We start from the raw sequence: 13,309 nt of genomic DNA on the forward strand, positions 1-13,309 counted from the left end.
AAACACAGTTGTCTGCAGGGGCCAGTGGAGCGATGCCAGTAAGTAAAGTGACCTCAGTATCGGGGGAGTAGTAGGGGCTCTGGCAGGTCCAGCCCGTTTGGGCCAGGCTGGCTGACAAGGGCTTCCCATTTTTTCAAGAGAAAACAAACATGGAATGTTCTAGAAATTTTTAATTGTTTCACACTGTGAGCCAAATGCAACACATCTGGGGGCCATATATGGTCCATAGACGGCCAGCTTGCACCCCCTGTCCTGTGTGAAGCATCCAGTCCGGTGGGACGCATCTTGCCACTGGCCCAGAGACACAGCCCGCCTTTCCCATGGCCCTGGCTTTACTCCAGCTGTGCCTCCTACCACAATGCCTTCTTCTTCCTCTCCCTCCTCCTCCTCCTCTTCCTCCTCCTCCTCCTCCTCCTCCTCCTCCAAATCCTTCAGACCTCACTCCAACCCACCTCTTCCAAGAGCCTCACTGCTCTCTCCAGCTCACCCAAGTCTCCCTCCTCAGAGCGCCTACATTTATCAGAGCAGAAAATAGCAATGATGGGACTTCCCATTTGCATAGGACTTTCCAGTCTACAGAATGGTTGGTGATACATTATTTATGTTGTTTTAAAGTGGATCCCCATGACGAGCTGCAAGGTTAGTGGAGGCAGGTTTCATTATTGAGGGTGGGGTAGGATTCCTGCAGAAAAACAACGGAGGCTCCAGGAGGAAATAGCTGATTGACTCAGGGCTACACAGCTGGTAATGATCCGACCCAGGACTTTTGTTTTCAACAGCTTTAATAAGGCATAATTTACATGCTGTGAGATTCACCCACTTTAAGTGGACAGTTTCATGTCCAAGCCAGGACTTTTCGCCCAACGCCCAGTGCTGGTTCTGCTACACCACTGTCCACCCCCATCTGTTCATTCCTGCTTCCCCCAGGGCCCAACAGGGCAATTCATGTCACTGGGACTCAATCCATGTTTGTGGAACAACCAGTAAATCTCAAACCTGGGCAATCAGAGGACTGGGTTTCTTGTCCTGGGTCATTTGGGGTTTTACCTCTCAGAAATCAAAGGAGAACTAGAGGTAGAATTTCTTCTTTCAAACCCACACCATGGGGATCTTAGCTTTTCCTGCCTTCTCTTTCCTTGACCTCCCCTGCCCTTAGCAGGTACTTAGTAATAATAGAAGCTACACCGAATCATGACCTACGATGAACCAGACATTTTGTCAACATTAATTCTCTAAATTCTCATTAATTCTCTAAATCAATTTTCCAGGACATTAAAGACCATTCATCCTCTCATTGTACAAAAAGGTATTATTGTCCCTATTTTATAGATGATACATTTTAATAACGTCCCCACTGTTTATTAAGCAATTGGCAAGTGGCAAAGCCAAGGTCTGAACGTGGGTTGTTCTGGCTCAGAAACCATATTCTTGTCACTGATCATCCTGCTTTCCCGGTGGAGAGAAGGGAGCATGGTCCCTTGGACTCTATTCCTATACTTGGGAGACAGTCCCTCCCAGGCTCTCCCCCTTTCCTTCCCCTCCTAGTCAACAGACATCGGCGTGCTTCCTTCTGGGGCACCCTCCTGTGCCTCTCTGAATATCTTACATCCTGGTTCTTTACTTTCCAAGTCCACTCTCCTTGGCTCCAACTAAAACGGCTCTAGGTCATTCATTTGCCAACGCTCTTCCAGTGAAATCCTCCAAGTAGTCTTTCTTTGGTTCTTAAAGTAAGTTTCACACTTGGTTCTCCTGAACTAAAAGTTTCATCTCGGCCCTGCCCGGGCCTGCCTTCCAGTCTTCATGCTTTGCATTCCTGATGGGCTGCTGGCTCTTCAGAGGTGCTCACCACTCAGCCCTCTGGCTCTCAGGATCACCACTGCACCTGCTGTCTCCCTTTCCCATTTCCCTCTCTCATGGCTGCTAGGGACCCCATTGGTACCAGTAAAGAGGATGCTGTTGGGCACATCCAAATGTAAGTACCTTTCAACTTTAACGAGACAAAACTCTCCCCAGGCTTTCGGGTAAGGGATGCTTTATCAGGAAGGCTGCCGTGCATTTCTAGACTGCTGTCTAGCGTGGCCTTCCTGCCCTCGCTTTGTCCAGTCCCTCTCTTAGTCGTCACACACACACACACACACACACACACACACACACTCAGACACACACACACACACACTTTGCCCTTCCTGGCTCAGAATCCACAAATATGCTGCTATGTATATTTTTCAAATATGAGCTTATTTATGTTATTCTTGAGCTTGACCCCAAATGGTTTTCATTCTCTCGCTTTGTTATACAGTTTTCCATAAATTTTGTCTCCAGCGTGTCTTTTGTGTACATTCGCAGCGGTACTTTGTTTTCTGCTTATGGTTTCCAGCATTCATCAGGTCTGTTGACATCTGTCTGTGGCTTTGAAAGCAGTGGAGAGCTTAGATGATCAGAGAGAAGAGGCATATCAGGATGGGGGGAAGGTAACCAGAGAGAGGAGGCACACCAGGAGGGGAAAGGTGCGGGCAAAGGCCTGAAGGCATAGCCCTCCGGCCACATTCAGATGGCTCTGTCTGCTAGATGGTCCTTTTACAGAATCGCATAACATTAGAGTGACACTGGGTCTCTGAGGCTGAGGTCGGGGAATGACTTGCCCAAGTCAAATCCTGAGGCAGTGGCCCCACTGGGACTAGAAAACACATCTCTTGGTTCGTAAAAACAAGTTGGCAAAGCTAATTTATCTGCAGGCTGCTTTTTTCAAGGAAAAACACCATCTACTAGAGTAGAGAGTCCAGTTCAAAAATGTTTATAAAGGAACGTGGCAATGTTGTGGAGCCTTGGATTCCAGGCTTGGACATCGGGCGTTGGCCTTGAGTGAGCAGGGATGTGTTGGAGGTGTTGCTTATCTCTGATCAGAGCAACATGGAAATAGTGTTTCTCCTCCACTAAGGACTGGGAAGCAGGGCCTGGGCAGTGGCTCCCTGGGAGGGCTGATGTGACTCTGTCATTTCACCCTTTGAATCTGGCTCTGCTAGGTCGGAACCGGAGACCATGCTGTGAAAATTAGCGGTTGCACCCAGCCCCGCCCAACACCCCCTTTTCCCTTAGGAGAGCTGGCCTTGCAGGACCGCCCGCACTTCTGGGTTCAAGCCTCCTCGGTGGTGAAATGGGGTTGACAGTTCTGCCCCGTCTGCATGCTCAGGGTGCTGAGAGGAGGCCGGGAATGAGGGAAGTGAGAGAGCTCGCAAGTGTGCAGGTGATAGCGCGGAGAATGCAGTGCCCAGTGACATCAGGGACGTGGGAGTAGAGTAACTGGTGGAGGAGCTCCACCCCGTCAGCTGCCCCGGAATTAGCATGGCTCTGGGGTGGTGTTTACATTATGATTTGGGTCACTGCTGTGCTGGCCTCGGGCCCACTTTATCAGCTGTCACGAGAACTTGTTCTTGGCAGGTCGCTGTCCAGATTCCGGCACACGCGAGTCCCCCGCCCCATGGCCAGTTCCAGGATCCGGGAAGGGAGAATGGACTGCTTTTCCCTCCCTATGGGATGGTTCCCAGAAGAATCCTGGTGTTTCTCCCAAATGCTGGGTCACGTACACTTTGTTTTGTTCTGGAGATGCTTCCAGCTGGAGTGGCTCTCAGGCAGCCGGGCAAGGGCAGCATGGCCTGGGGGCTGTGGGGTAGGGAGAGTGGGCTAGACTGGTGGGCAGGCTCTGAGAGGGGACCGAGGCACAGGTGTCCTACTCCCCAGGGCCCTCCAGGAGGCGGGCAGGAAGAAGCTGGCACACCAGACCAAAACACAGTGGACTCTGGGGCTGTGGGGCTGTTTTCATGACTGAGGAGAAATAGGCCCTGTTCCTCCTTATCCCAGCCCACCTCCATGCTCCCGCCTGCTCCAGGGGTAGAAAAGATGAGAAGTTAAAAAGCCAATCTGGGTACCGCTGGGACCATGGCTACCGAAACAGCTTCTATGACTGCCCAGAAGTCATTCTTAGAGTCCCTACGGTGTGCCAGGTGCTGTGTGAGACACAGGGCCACGGAGAGGGGAGCTCTAGCCTTTCAGAGAGGCCTGTCCTCTTTGGGGACCACAGTTGGAGGTGAGTGGCTGGGCACAGAGTGACCTGACCATGCTCCGGGATGCCCCCCGTGGGGAGTTTGTGCACAGTAATACCTGAGGCTCTTTCCAGCTCTGAAATGTGGGCGCTCGGCTCTGGTGTCCGAAGAGCTCAGAAGGGTGTGCAGGAAGGTGAGCTCCAGGGCTGAGGGACAGGACTCTTAGAAAGGAAGGGATCGAGGGGCATCATGAGGAGAACGCCTTTGCTGAGGTGGAAGAAGCATCAGCCTGTAGGTGTGCAGAAGCACGGACCCGTTGGGAGTGACCCGGAGGGGTCTCTGAGAGAGGGGGGCCCAAGGGCACCGAGTCCCTTTGATTCTGATGAGATTAATGAACAGAATGAGCATGGACAGGGTTGCAGAGAGAAAGGGGAGACAAGGGGGTCTCTCAAATGGCTGGGAGCGAGGCCATGAGGATCCCGATGAGCTTGGTGCCGGTGAGGAAGGAGGCAGACCCGACATGGGCGTCTCCTCAATGAGGAGCCTTGAAGAGGAACAGCAAGGAAGGCAGAGCAAAGGGATGCGTAACAAAGCAAGCTCGAGACTTTTAGCCTGGATTCCTGAGAAAATGATAAAACGTCAGATCCCAGGAGTACATTACGTATGGGCAGCAATGATTTGAAGAAACGCTTGATCGGCAGAACTCTAAGCAGCCTGGCCCCCGAGACTCAGACCGGCCACGTTTTAGGCTCCTCTGAGTCTGCTGGGCCAATACCACCTAAGGAAGTGACTACGGTTTGGAAGTCATTACCCACCTTTACTGTCCGCCCCAACTTCTTCCCAATTCATCTCTAATACAGACCCTCACGAACCCATTATTTGTGTCTTAAAAATTATGTGCAGCCCAGCCGGCGTGGCTCAGTGGTTGAGCATCGACCTATGAACCAGAAGGTCAGGGTTCAATTTCAGTCAAGGGCACATGCCCAGGTTGTGGGCTCAATCCCCAGTGGGGGGGGCGGGGCATGCAGGAAGCAGCCAATCAATGATTCCCTCTCATCATTGGTGTTTCTATCTCTTTCTCCCTCTCCCTTCCTCTCTGAAATCAACAAAAAAGTATTTAAAAAATGATGTCCATGTGAAGAATGTTTTCAGACCTGACTGTCTGAATGACCCAGCCAAGCTTGGCAGGGTGAGTTCAGACGCAGGTTAAGATCTTCACACGCAGTCATCTTAGAATCATTCGGATGGAACGCTACGGAAAATGGGGTACAGATTGTCAGGGATGGCTTTGCCACTCAAAGATTCCCAAGTCCCTTTATATCCATGATGCCATGTAATCCACTTATGCATCGCTACCAATGCCCAAGAAGGGAATTTTCATTTAGATTTTCTAGAACCAGGACCTGGAACTCAAGATGCTCCACAATCAGCCCCAAGTGAACTCTGCCACCCTGACGCCCTGCCATCAGGGCCATTCTTCTGGGCAGCGCCCTCCCTTCGTGAGAATTACTCTAAGGAAGATCCATACTCATCAGAGTGAAGAGAACAAATTGGAGTGTCTGGTCCATTGCATCCTTGACCTGCTCAGTTCCTGGAGCTCTGGTTTCCATGAGCGGAGGGGCGGAGGGGGCAGAGGAGAGTGAAAAGGGGTGGGGTGTGCTGGGGGCAGGGGCAGGCAGGCGGCCCACCCCTGTGGCAGCCCATGGAGTACAGAGACCCAGGGACCTCTCTCAGTCTCCTTTCTTCAGCCTTGCCCTGGCCAGAGGTTGCATGGTTGGGCGTTGGGAAGCTGATTGGATTCTTCAGTGTGTCTTTCCTCTCCTCTATAGTCTTAGTTGTGTTCTAAACAGGTTCTGTGTCTCCACTCTGTCACCTGAAAACTGGGATCAGTATGACTTTGCTTTTCTTCAGAGAAAAGAGGAAGATGGCTCCAGAAGCCAGTCCTCGGATGATTGGTGTAACTCGTGCATTCTTAAATTGTTGGTTACGTTTCCTCTGTGCATGTGCCATTGAATTATTAAACAGCTGTCTACTTCGGTTAGGGTCTGAGGACAGTGCCAACTTTTGGAATGTGTCAGTACATCTTGATCTTGGCCTCCTGGTTGTTTTGTATGTATTAACACCCTCTGATCTCATAAACTCATTCATTCATCAAATATTTATTGTGCAAGACATTTACTGCTATGCTGTGAGCATACATGTTTTGGTTTCCCGGAGCTGCCATAACCAAGTACCGCAAACTCGGTAGCTTAAAACAACAGAAATGTCTTCTCTCGTTGTCCTGGAGGCCAGAGGTCTGAAATCAAGGGGCCCACAGAGCCACACTCCTTCCGAAAGCTCGGGGATCCTTCTCGGCCTCTTCCTAACTTCTGGTGTTACCAGAACCCTTGTAGACACATCCCTCCAATGTCTGCCTCCAACGTCATGTGACCTTCTCCCCAGGTGTCTGCCTGTGCTTTCTCTTCTTATAAGGACCCCAGTCATTGGGTGTCCTGTTCCAGAAAGCCACCTTCTAATCTTGGTGCTGTTTGTAACCCTTTCAGGACCACCGGGCCCCAAAGGTGATCAGGGCGATGAAGGGAAGGAAGGCGAGCCTGGAATCCCTGGATTACCTGGACTTCGAGGTAATGGGGAAACCCCGGGAGGGACCTGGGCATTCCAGGAAGGGAAGGGGCCGCCAATCCATTCCTGCCCCTGTGCTTTCTCATTGGGGTCGGCCATGTGCCCAATCAACTCAGCCTCAAATGCCCTGCTCCTTTAGGAGACTGACCGGTTTAACAATAGGATGGAGCAAATACTTTTTCACAGAAAGTACCAGGAATTGAAGGAAAAGGGTACATGAAAGGCTCACAGCTCCCTGAAACAACTTTTCACCCCAGGAGACAGGCTCTGTGTGACCAGGGCCTGCAGAAGGAATTGAGGGTGTTCTGTGATCCAGACCAGCCCTACAGTTATGCTGTGCCCCCCTCAGTGGATCACCAGGTACCTGGTGTCCCCACCTCCTGCTGAACCTGCACAGGTCAATGAACACCTGCCCCTCTCCTACCTCTCTGTCCTGCCACACACACTGGTGACAGCCCCGGAGATCCAGTGGCTGGTAGGGAGGGTATATTTTTGCCTTCTGGAAAGTGTACAATAAGTCCTCACTTAATCTCATGGATGGGTTCTGTGATTTTAAGTGAAGCAACAGGTAACGAACCAATTTTACCTTAAGCTAACTGATAGAAATGAGTTAAGTTCCTATGGCATCTCATCAATGTTATAACGAAACGACACTGAATGAAACGACATTACTCAAGGATGTGCCGTATGTTCTTCTTATTCTCATTGTCTTGGAGGCTCCTGTTCCGTTACTCTATCAAACTTTGCATCCCAGTCTGTCCATTCCTGAGCCTCTACTGTGAGCAACATTTTTCTAGCAGAGTGAAAAGTCTTCTGAACAATGTAAGAAGAGGAAGAGCTTCTCAGGGGACAGGTGTCTGTTTATTTATATCAGGAAACGTACCTCCAAACCATCTCCTTCCTAAATCCCAGGTACCTCCTTAGGGAGGTTGCAAGCAGGAGTGAGGCAGAAGCTGGCGGAGGGAGAGCCCATGGCCTGGCTTTCATTCCCTGCCTCTCCCTCTCAGGGGAGCTACCTAAACTCAAAACAGCATCCCTTTTCCTGCTTTAGTAAATGATAGGATGGGGATCCCTGGGCGCATCCTGCACTAGACTCACAGTTCTGTGGCATCAGGGCCATTGGACTCTGGGAAAAGTGTGTGAGGAAAGAGAAAAAGAAATGAAGCCCTTCTCTGAGGTCCTGCCACCTTTATGGGCCACCTGCCCTCCTCCAGCCGTTTGACATAAACTCTGGAGGAATAATTACTGGGAGACAGGTTTCTTCATGTTAGAGAAAAAGCCCAAAGAAAACTAACATTCAACACAGCAAAGAACAATTAATCAGTAACTAAGGCTGCACTGCTTTGCAGAGATAACTGTGGGCTAAGGTCAGGCCACTGGGGACCCAGGGCTGTCACTGGGTGGAAACGTTTGTTGATTCTGGCTCGCCCTGGTGGCAGGTCAGGAGCCTCAGGGCCTGATCTGGTCGCAGGCCATCCATCATCCCATTTACTGGCCTTGCTGACTTTCTTCCTGCTCCTCAGCCTGCTATCCCTGTCTCTACGCTCCCCGTGTGGGGAGCCATTTCATCTTCCTCCCACCCTAAGTTCCAGTAAACCCTTCTCATCAGTGTGAGATGGAGCCAACTAACCCTGAGCTTTTAGTTCAGAAAGACCAGAGCTCAGATCTAGCCTCTGACACGCTGCTGTGTGACCATGGGCAGGTTACTCAATCTCTCTGAGCCTCACTTTCCTCATTTGTAGCGCAGGTGAAATAATACTTACCCTAGTTTATTGGGAGGGTTAAATGGGATACTTTATACAAAGCATCCAGAACAGTGTCTGTCACATAAAAAATGCTCAAAGAAAAAATGTCACCAAATCTAAATCACCACCACCACCATCACTCAGGAGAAGTGGATTTTTCGGGGGGAAGTGTCCAGCCTCCCTGGATAAAGGGTGTCAATGGGGCAGGCATATGCTGACCTTTGGGACACTGCCTTTAGGTTACCTGAGAGGAATCAGGAAGCAAAGGCAACAGGAGGGTTCATGCTTAAAGTCAACTGCTGAGCCAGACAGTGACCTCGAAGGGCCCCAACTTGTCTCTTGTCTCCCCAGGTTTACCAGGGGAGAGAGGAACCCCAGGACTGCCCGGCCCCAAGGGTGATGATGGGAGGCCGGGAGCCACAGGCGTGATGGGCATGCGCGGGATCAAAGGTAATAATGAATCTCAGAGCACCCTCGCTCACGGCTGGCCCCTGGGCACCAGCATGGGCATCGCAGCGGATGGACTGGCTCTGAATTCTGGCTGTGCCACAGGCCAGCTGAGTGACCCTGAGCAAGTCACTTAATCTCATCGTTCAACATCCGTGTCTTTATCCCCACCCTAGACTCTCAGGATGCCATATTTCGCAGAGCTGTCATGAAGATTCAATGGGATGTATATGTGGGAACACACTTTGTTAGCTCGGAAGTGCTGTCGAAATGCATGGGAGAACCAGCAATACTACTGGTTGCCGCTAGGAGGAAGCCCAGCCAGGAGCGGGGCCCGCAGGGGACCCGGGACTGCCACCTCCTCCCAGTCCTACCAGGACTGCCACCTGCTCTCCTGTACTGCCACCTCCTCCCAGTCCGCCAGTCTTTGTATTCCCCAAATATGTCAAACTGGAACCAGTTCTCAGCTTTCCATTGCCAATGGTCCCATTTTTTCTTCCTACTGATAGGCACCTTGTTTCTTGTTAGGGGGGCCCACTTTATAGTCAGTCCCTGTCTTTCCACGTTTATTTCAAGAGTGTCCAGCCCTGCATCGTGGCAGAAGATGACCGGGCTCGAGCCCCTCACTTGTTAAGATGAAATCTAAGAAAAACGTGCTGTTAGTCATCCCACCCCATGTCTAGGATGGTCTCCTCATCTCCCATCCCTGGGAACTTTTATTCTACCTTCTGGTTGGTGATTAAACAAGCTGAGGTTTTCCTTCCTGTTATGACCCACATTTTTTAAATGGATTTTGAAACAGAGTACCACAACACATCCTTACTGAAAAAACCTAACGAAACAGAAGTGTGGAGTATAACGTCAAAAGTCAGCCCCCCACCCTTGGTCCCTTAAGCTCTCACTCTGTAGAATAACCACCATAAACAGTTTGGAGCCTATCCTGCCAGACCTTTTCTAAACACATTCATAGTTATATTTACATTTATGGTTGCCTTTGTTTTTTTCAAAACTTGGATCATCTTTGGTGTTCTCCCCTGGAACTTGCTGGCTTGCTTATTTCCACCAGACATCATGCCCTGGGCCTTTAGTCTGCAGAGAGCTTTCTGAAGGTGCTTGGAATAGAACCGCCAAGTCGTTGTAACGCCTGCTCGAATGGTGTCAGGACCCATTACTTCTGTGTACAGTGAGAGGCGAGCTGGGAAAAGACCATACCCTGGGAAGGGCATCCCACAGTTCCCTGGGAACTCTCCTCCATGTGTTCTGGCCTCCCCACTAGTAAAGCTGCCTCACACAGAACCCCTGTCTCTCTCTCTTCCTCTGCTTATTAGAGTTCTCTCTTCCTCTGCTTATTAGAGTGAACTTGGATGTAGACTTCGAAAACCTTGAGTGTTTAATAGGAATGTCTTTGCTTTGTCTTCTTTCTGCTGAATACTACGTACTCCTTTAGTCTGTGCTGGTGTTTGAGGCTTTAATGAGGAAGAAATGAAACTTCTCAGCGGGGCGCCTTCTCCTTCCCCAGGTGACAGAGCAGGTAGCTCCTTCCTGCCATGGCCTGCCCTCCGGGGCTTCTGGCTCCTGCCTGAGTTTCTCCCTGGTTTTGGGTTAATAAGTCTCCTGCAGCCTGGCCAGCGTGGCTCAGTGGTTGAGCACCAAAGGTCACCTATGCACCAGAAGGTCACGGGTTTGATTCCTGGTCAGGGCATGTGCCCAGATTGTGGGCTCAATCACCAGTAGGGAGTGTATAGAAGGCAGCCGCTCAATGATTCTCTCTCATCATTGATGTTTCTATCTCTCTCTTCCTCTCCCTTCCTCTCTGAAATCAATTAAAAAACTATTTTTAAAAATGTCTCCTGCAGATAATACTTTATTTACTACTAGTGGCCCAGTGCATGAAATTTGTGCACATTAAAAGGGAATTAATTAGAGTAAATATTTTAATATTGCTATTTGCCCTTTCTCTTTAACCCTTTGAGTGCCAACCAATATCCTAGGAACTATGCTAAAATTGCCAAGGCATTTTTGCTGATTTTACAGGAGTTTAGGAAAAAAATTATGAATGGCAAGTAAATGAAGTTACATATTCAAAAACTTAAGGAACCCTTTACTACATTGACATATTTAGCAATGTAGACTTAGAACTGGACACCATTTCGAAGCTTTGATAGCGCTCCCGGCACTTTTGGCGAAAGACAGGAGGAGCACAATCGTGCTCCCCGGCACTCTAGGGGTTAATAGAAGTGTCAGAGATGAAAGAAAATTAGTAAAATGCATATGAAAATCTCCCTCCTGTCAGAGTCTGGGGTGTGCCGCGGGACCCAGAGTCAAGTCCCCGCCCACCCGAGCGTGCCTCGAAATCGCACGAGACCCAGACCCAGCCGGCCCCACCCCTGTCAAGCCCTGCAGGGTGGGGGGCACAGCCTCAGGTCCCCCGTCAAGGTCAAGCCCTGCTGGGTGGGGGGCGTGGCCTGAGGTCCCCAGGCCCAGCACCGGGGTGGGATGTGGCCTGAGGTCCCCCGGCCTGGCTAGGCACCACACATCCTCAGGTCCCTGCTAATTGGTCATTATGGTGTCATGGCATGACAGCCATTTGCATATTAGCCTTTTATTATGATGATTAGGATTTACTTCCGTTTCTAATGCCAGTTTTCTCCTCTGTTTCAGGTGACCGAGGCCCAAAAGGAGAGAAAGGAGATAAAGGAGACAGAGCGGGGGATTCCAGTAAGGAAACTTTGTTGGGGTCACTGGATTCTGTGTCAACATGAGAATAGCTGTCACCCAGAAAGCCACACAAGTTTGGGGGTTCAGGGGCTGGATCCATGGTCCAGGGCTTTGATGTTAAAGGAACCCCCTACCTGTGTCAGAGCTCCACCAAGAGACGGGTGTACCCCGGGGACACAGACCACGTTTCCAGGTGTGGTACAAGCCCCGTGGTTGTGTAGAAGGACCTGGAGGCAGACTTCCTGGGCTCCCTCCTGGCTGCCTCACAAGACGGCTATGTAATCTCTGGGCCTCCGTTTTCTCATCTGTGGAATGAGGATAAAAGAGTCCATACCTCACAGGATCACTGTGAGCATTAAATGAGTTAATCACATAAAGTGCTTGTGCCTGGACATGAGGTTAGGAATCAGCAAGTGTTCATTATTATTCTATGTAATACACCGGTTCAGACATTCTTCCTAAAATCACAGGAGATGCTAAAATTCAGTTACTGGCCTCATTAAAAAATGCATGGCTTCCCTGAGTACTTGCGTGGGGAAAGGCCTGGAGGCAAAGCAGGGTCCCTTTGTTTTCCTCCTCTGCCACCAACTGAGCAGAGATGCGAGGGATCTCAGTTACTGGCAGGCCCCCAAGTCTCGGTAAGGGCGTCTTTCTGACAAGGGTACTTCCTACAGTGTTTATAAGGCAAGCCAACTTATCTAGTTAGCACTCCTTCCTAGGGTTTATTCTCCCCGCTACATGTAGAACCTTGGAGAGATTGCCAGAGGAGAATGAGTCTCCCAGCCAAGTCTCGATGAATAGTGTCTCCTAACCAAGTTGCAAAAGAATGCCAGCATCTAGAATTGCTGGGCTCTGAAATGCTGCAACCCTGTGTGAGGCATACACGGATTATCCTCTTCCAGGGCATCTGTACTGCAGTCTTGGCTTTGCGGGGAGACGGCTGGGAAAGAGCGCCTGCCTCCACCTTCTGCCCTAGACACTCAGGGACAGGCACCTCTTCAGATTCACAGTTTGGACCCAGATGGATGGGTTTCCCTAAGGCCAGTCTTTGGTTTCAGAAGGTCCTTAAAATATACTTTCCTCCCAGTCATGCATGACCAGAAGACCTGGCTCCTTAATAGTACCCTTTTCCAAGGTGTCTCCTCCTTCCACGGTCCTTCCCTTTCCCGGGGCAGTGATTCAGGATCAAACAGAAAACATTTGTGACAGTATTTTGTCACTAAAGTGATGGACATACCTGAGGACAAGGTGTGCCTACACATAACCTTGGACTTCACACATCCCCCTCACCTTAGATGCTGTGATCCACAAAGCAATATATGTGCCTCAGAGTCTTTCTAGCGTTATCTGGAGTCCCTTTCTAGAGCAGCCAAAGGCTGAGCTAGCGGTGTCCTGGCTAGATGAGGAGATCTGTTGGACCCTGCAGGAGCCAAAAGGCAAGTTTTGATGGCCAAGGAAGGGAGTCTGGCTATGATCTAGGACATCTGTGACATATCAGAGTCACACTTATGAACTGGGCTGGGCACCATACTTTGTCTTTGGGTTGCTGCCTTCTCCTGCTCTCTTTGTTGACTGCGCTCTGATGGCTTGCTGCCAAGGGAGCTGAGAAGGACCATGGCATTTAGCTGTGTGAAATAAACAACTCCTGATGGGGTGGCAGGAAGGGAGGAACTGTGGAAAGATGACCTTTAGAGGGAAATCAGAAACGCTGCCCACATACCAGAGGGGTGCTTGTCA

General features: G+C 50.3%; 1 protein-coding gene across 2 annotated transcripts in view; it reads left to right on the forward strand.

Moving 5' to 3' along the window:
- Positions 1-13,309, forward strand: part of SCARA5 (scavenger receptor class A member 5) — a 107,652-nt gene that overhangs the window by 72,020 nt on the left and 22,323 nt on the right. For both annotated transcript variants that reach the window (XM_014457021.2, XM_006081941.3), the window contains exons 5-7: positions 6,584-6,664; positions 8,759-8,857; positions 11,516-11,572. In XM_014457021.2, the coding sequence (XP_014312507.1) occupies positions 6,584-6,664; positions 8,759-8,857; positions 11,516-11,572 (237 nt within the window). The remainder of the gene's footprint in view (positions 1-6,583; positions 6,665-8,758; positions 8,858-11,515; positions 11,573-13,309) is intronic.

This window comes from Myotis lucifugus, unplaced genomic scaffold (genome assembly GCF_000147115.1).
Source record: "Myotis lucifugus unplaced genomic scaffold, Myoluc2.0 scaffold_1, whole genome shotgun sequence".
NCBI classification, from domain to species: domain Eukaryota; kingdom Metazoa; phylum Chordata; class Mammalia; order Chiroptera; family Vespertilionidae; genus Myotis; species Myotis lucifugus.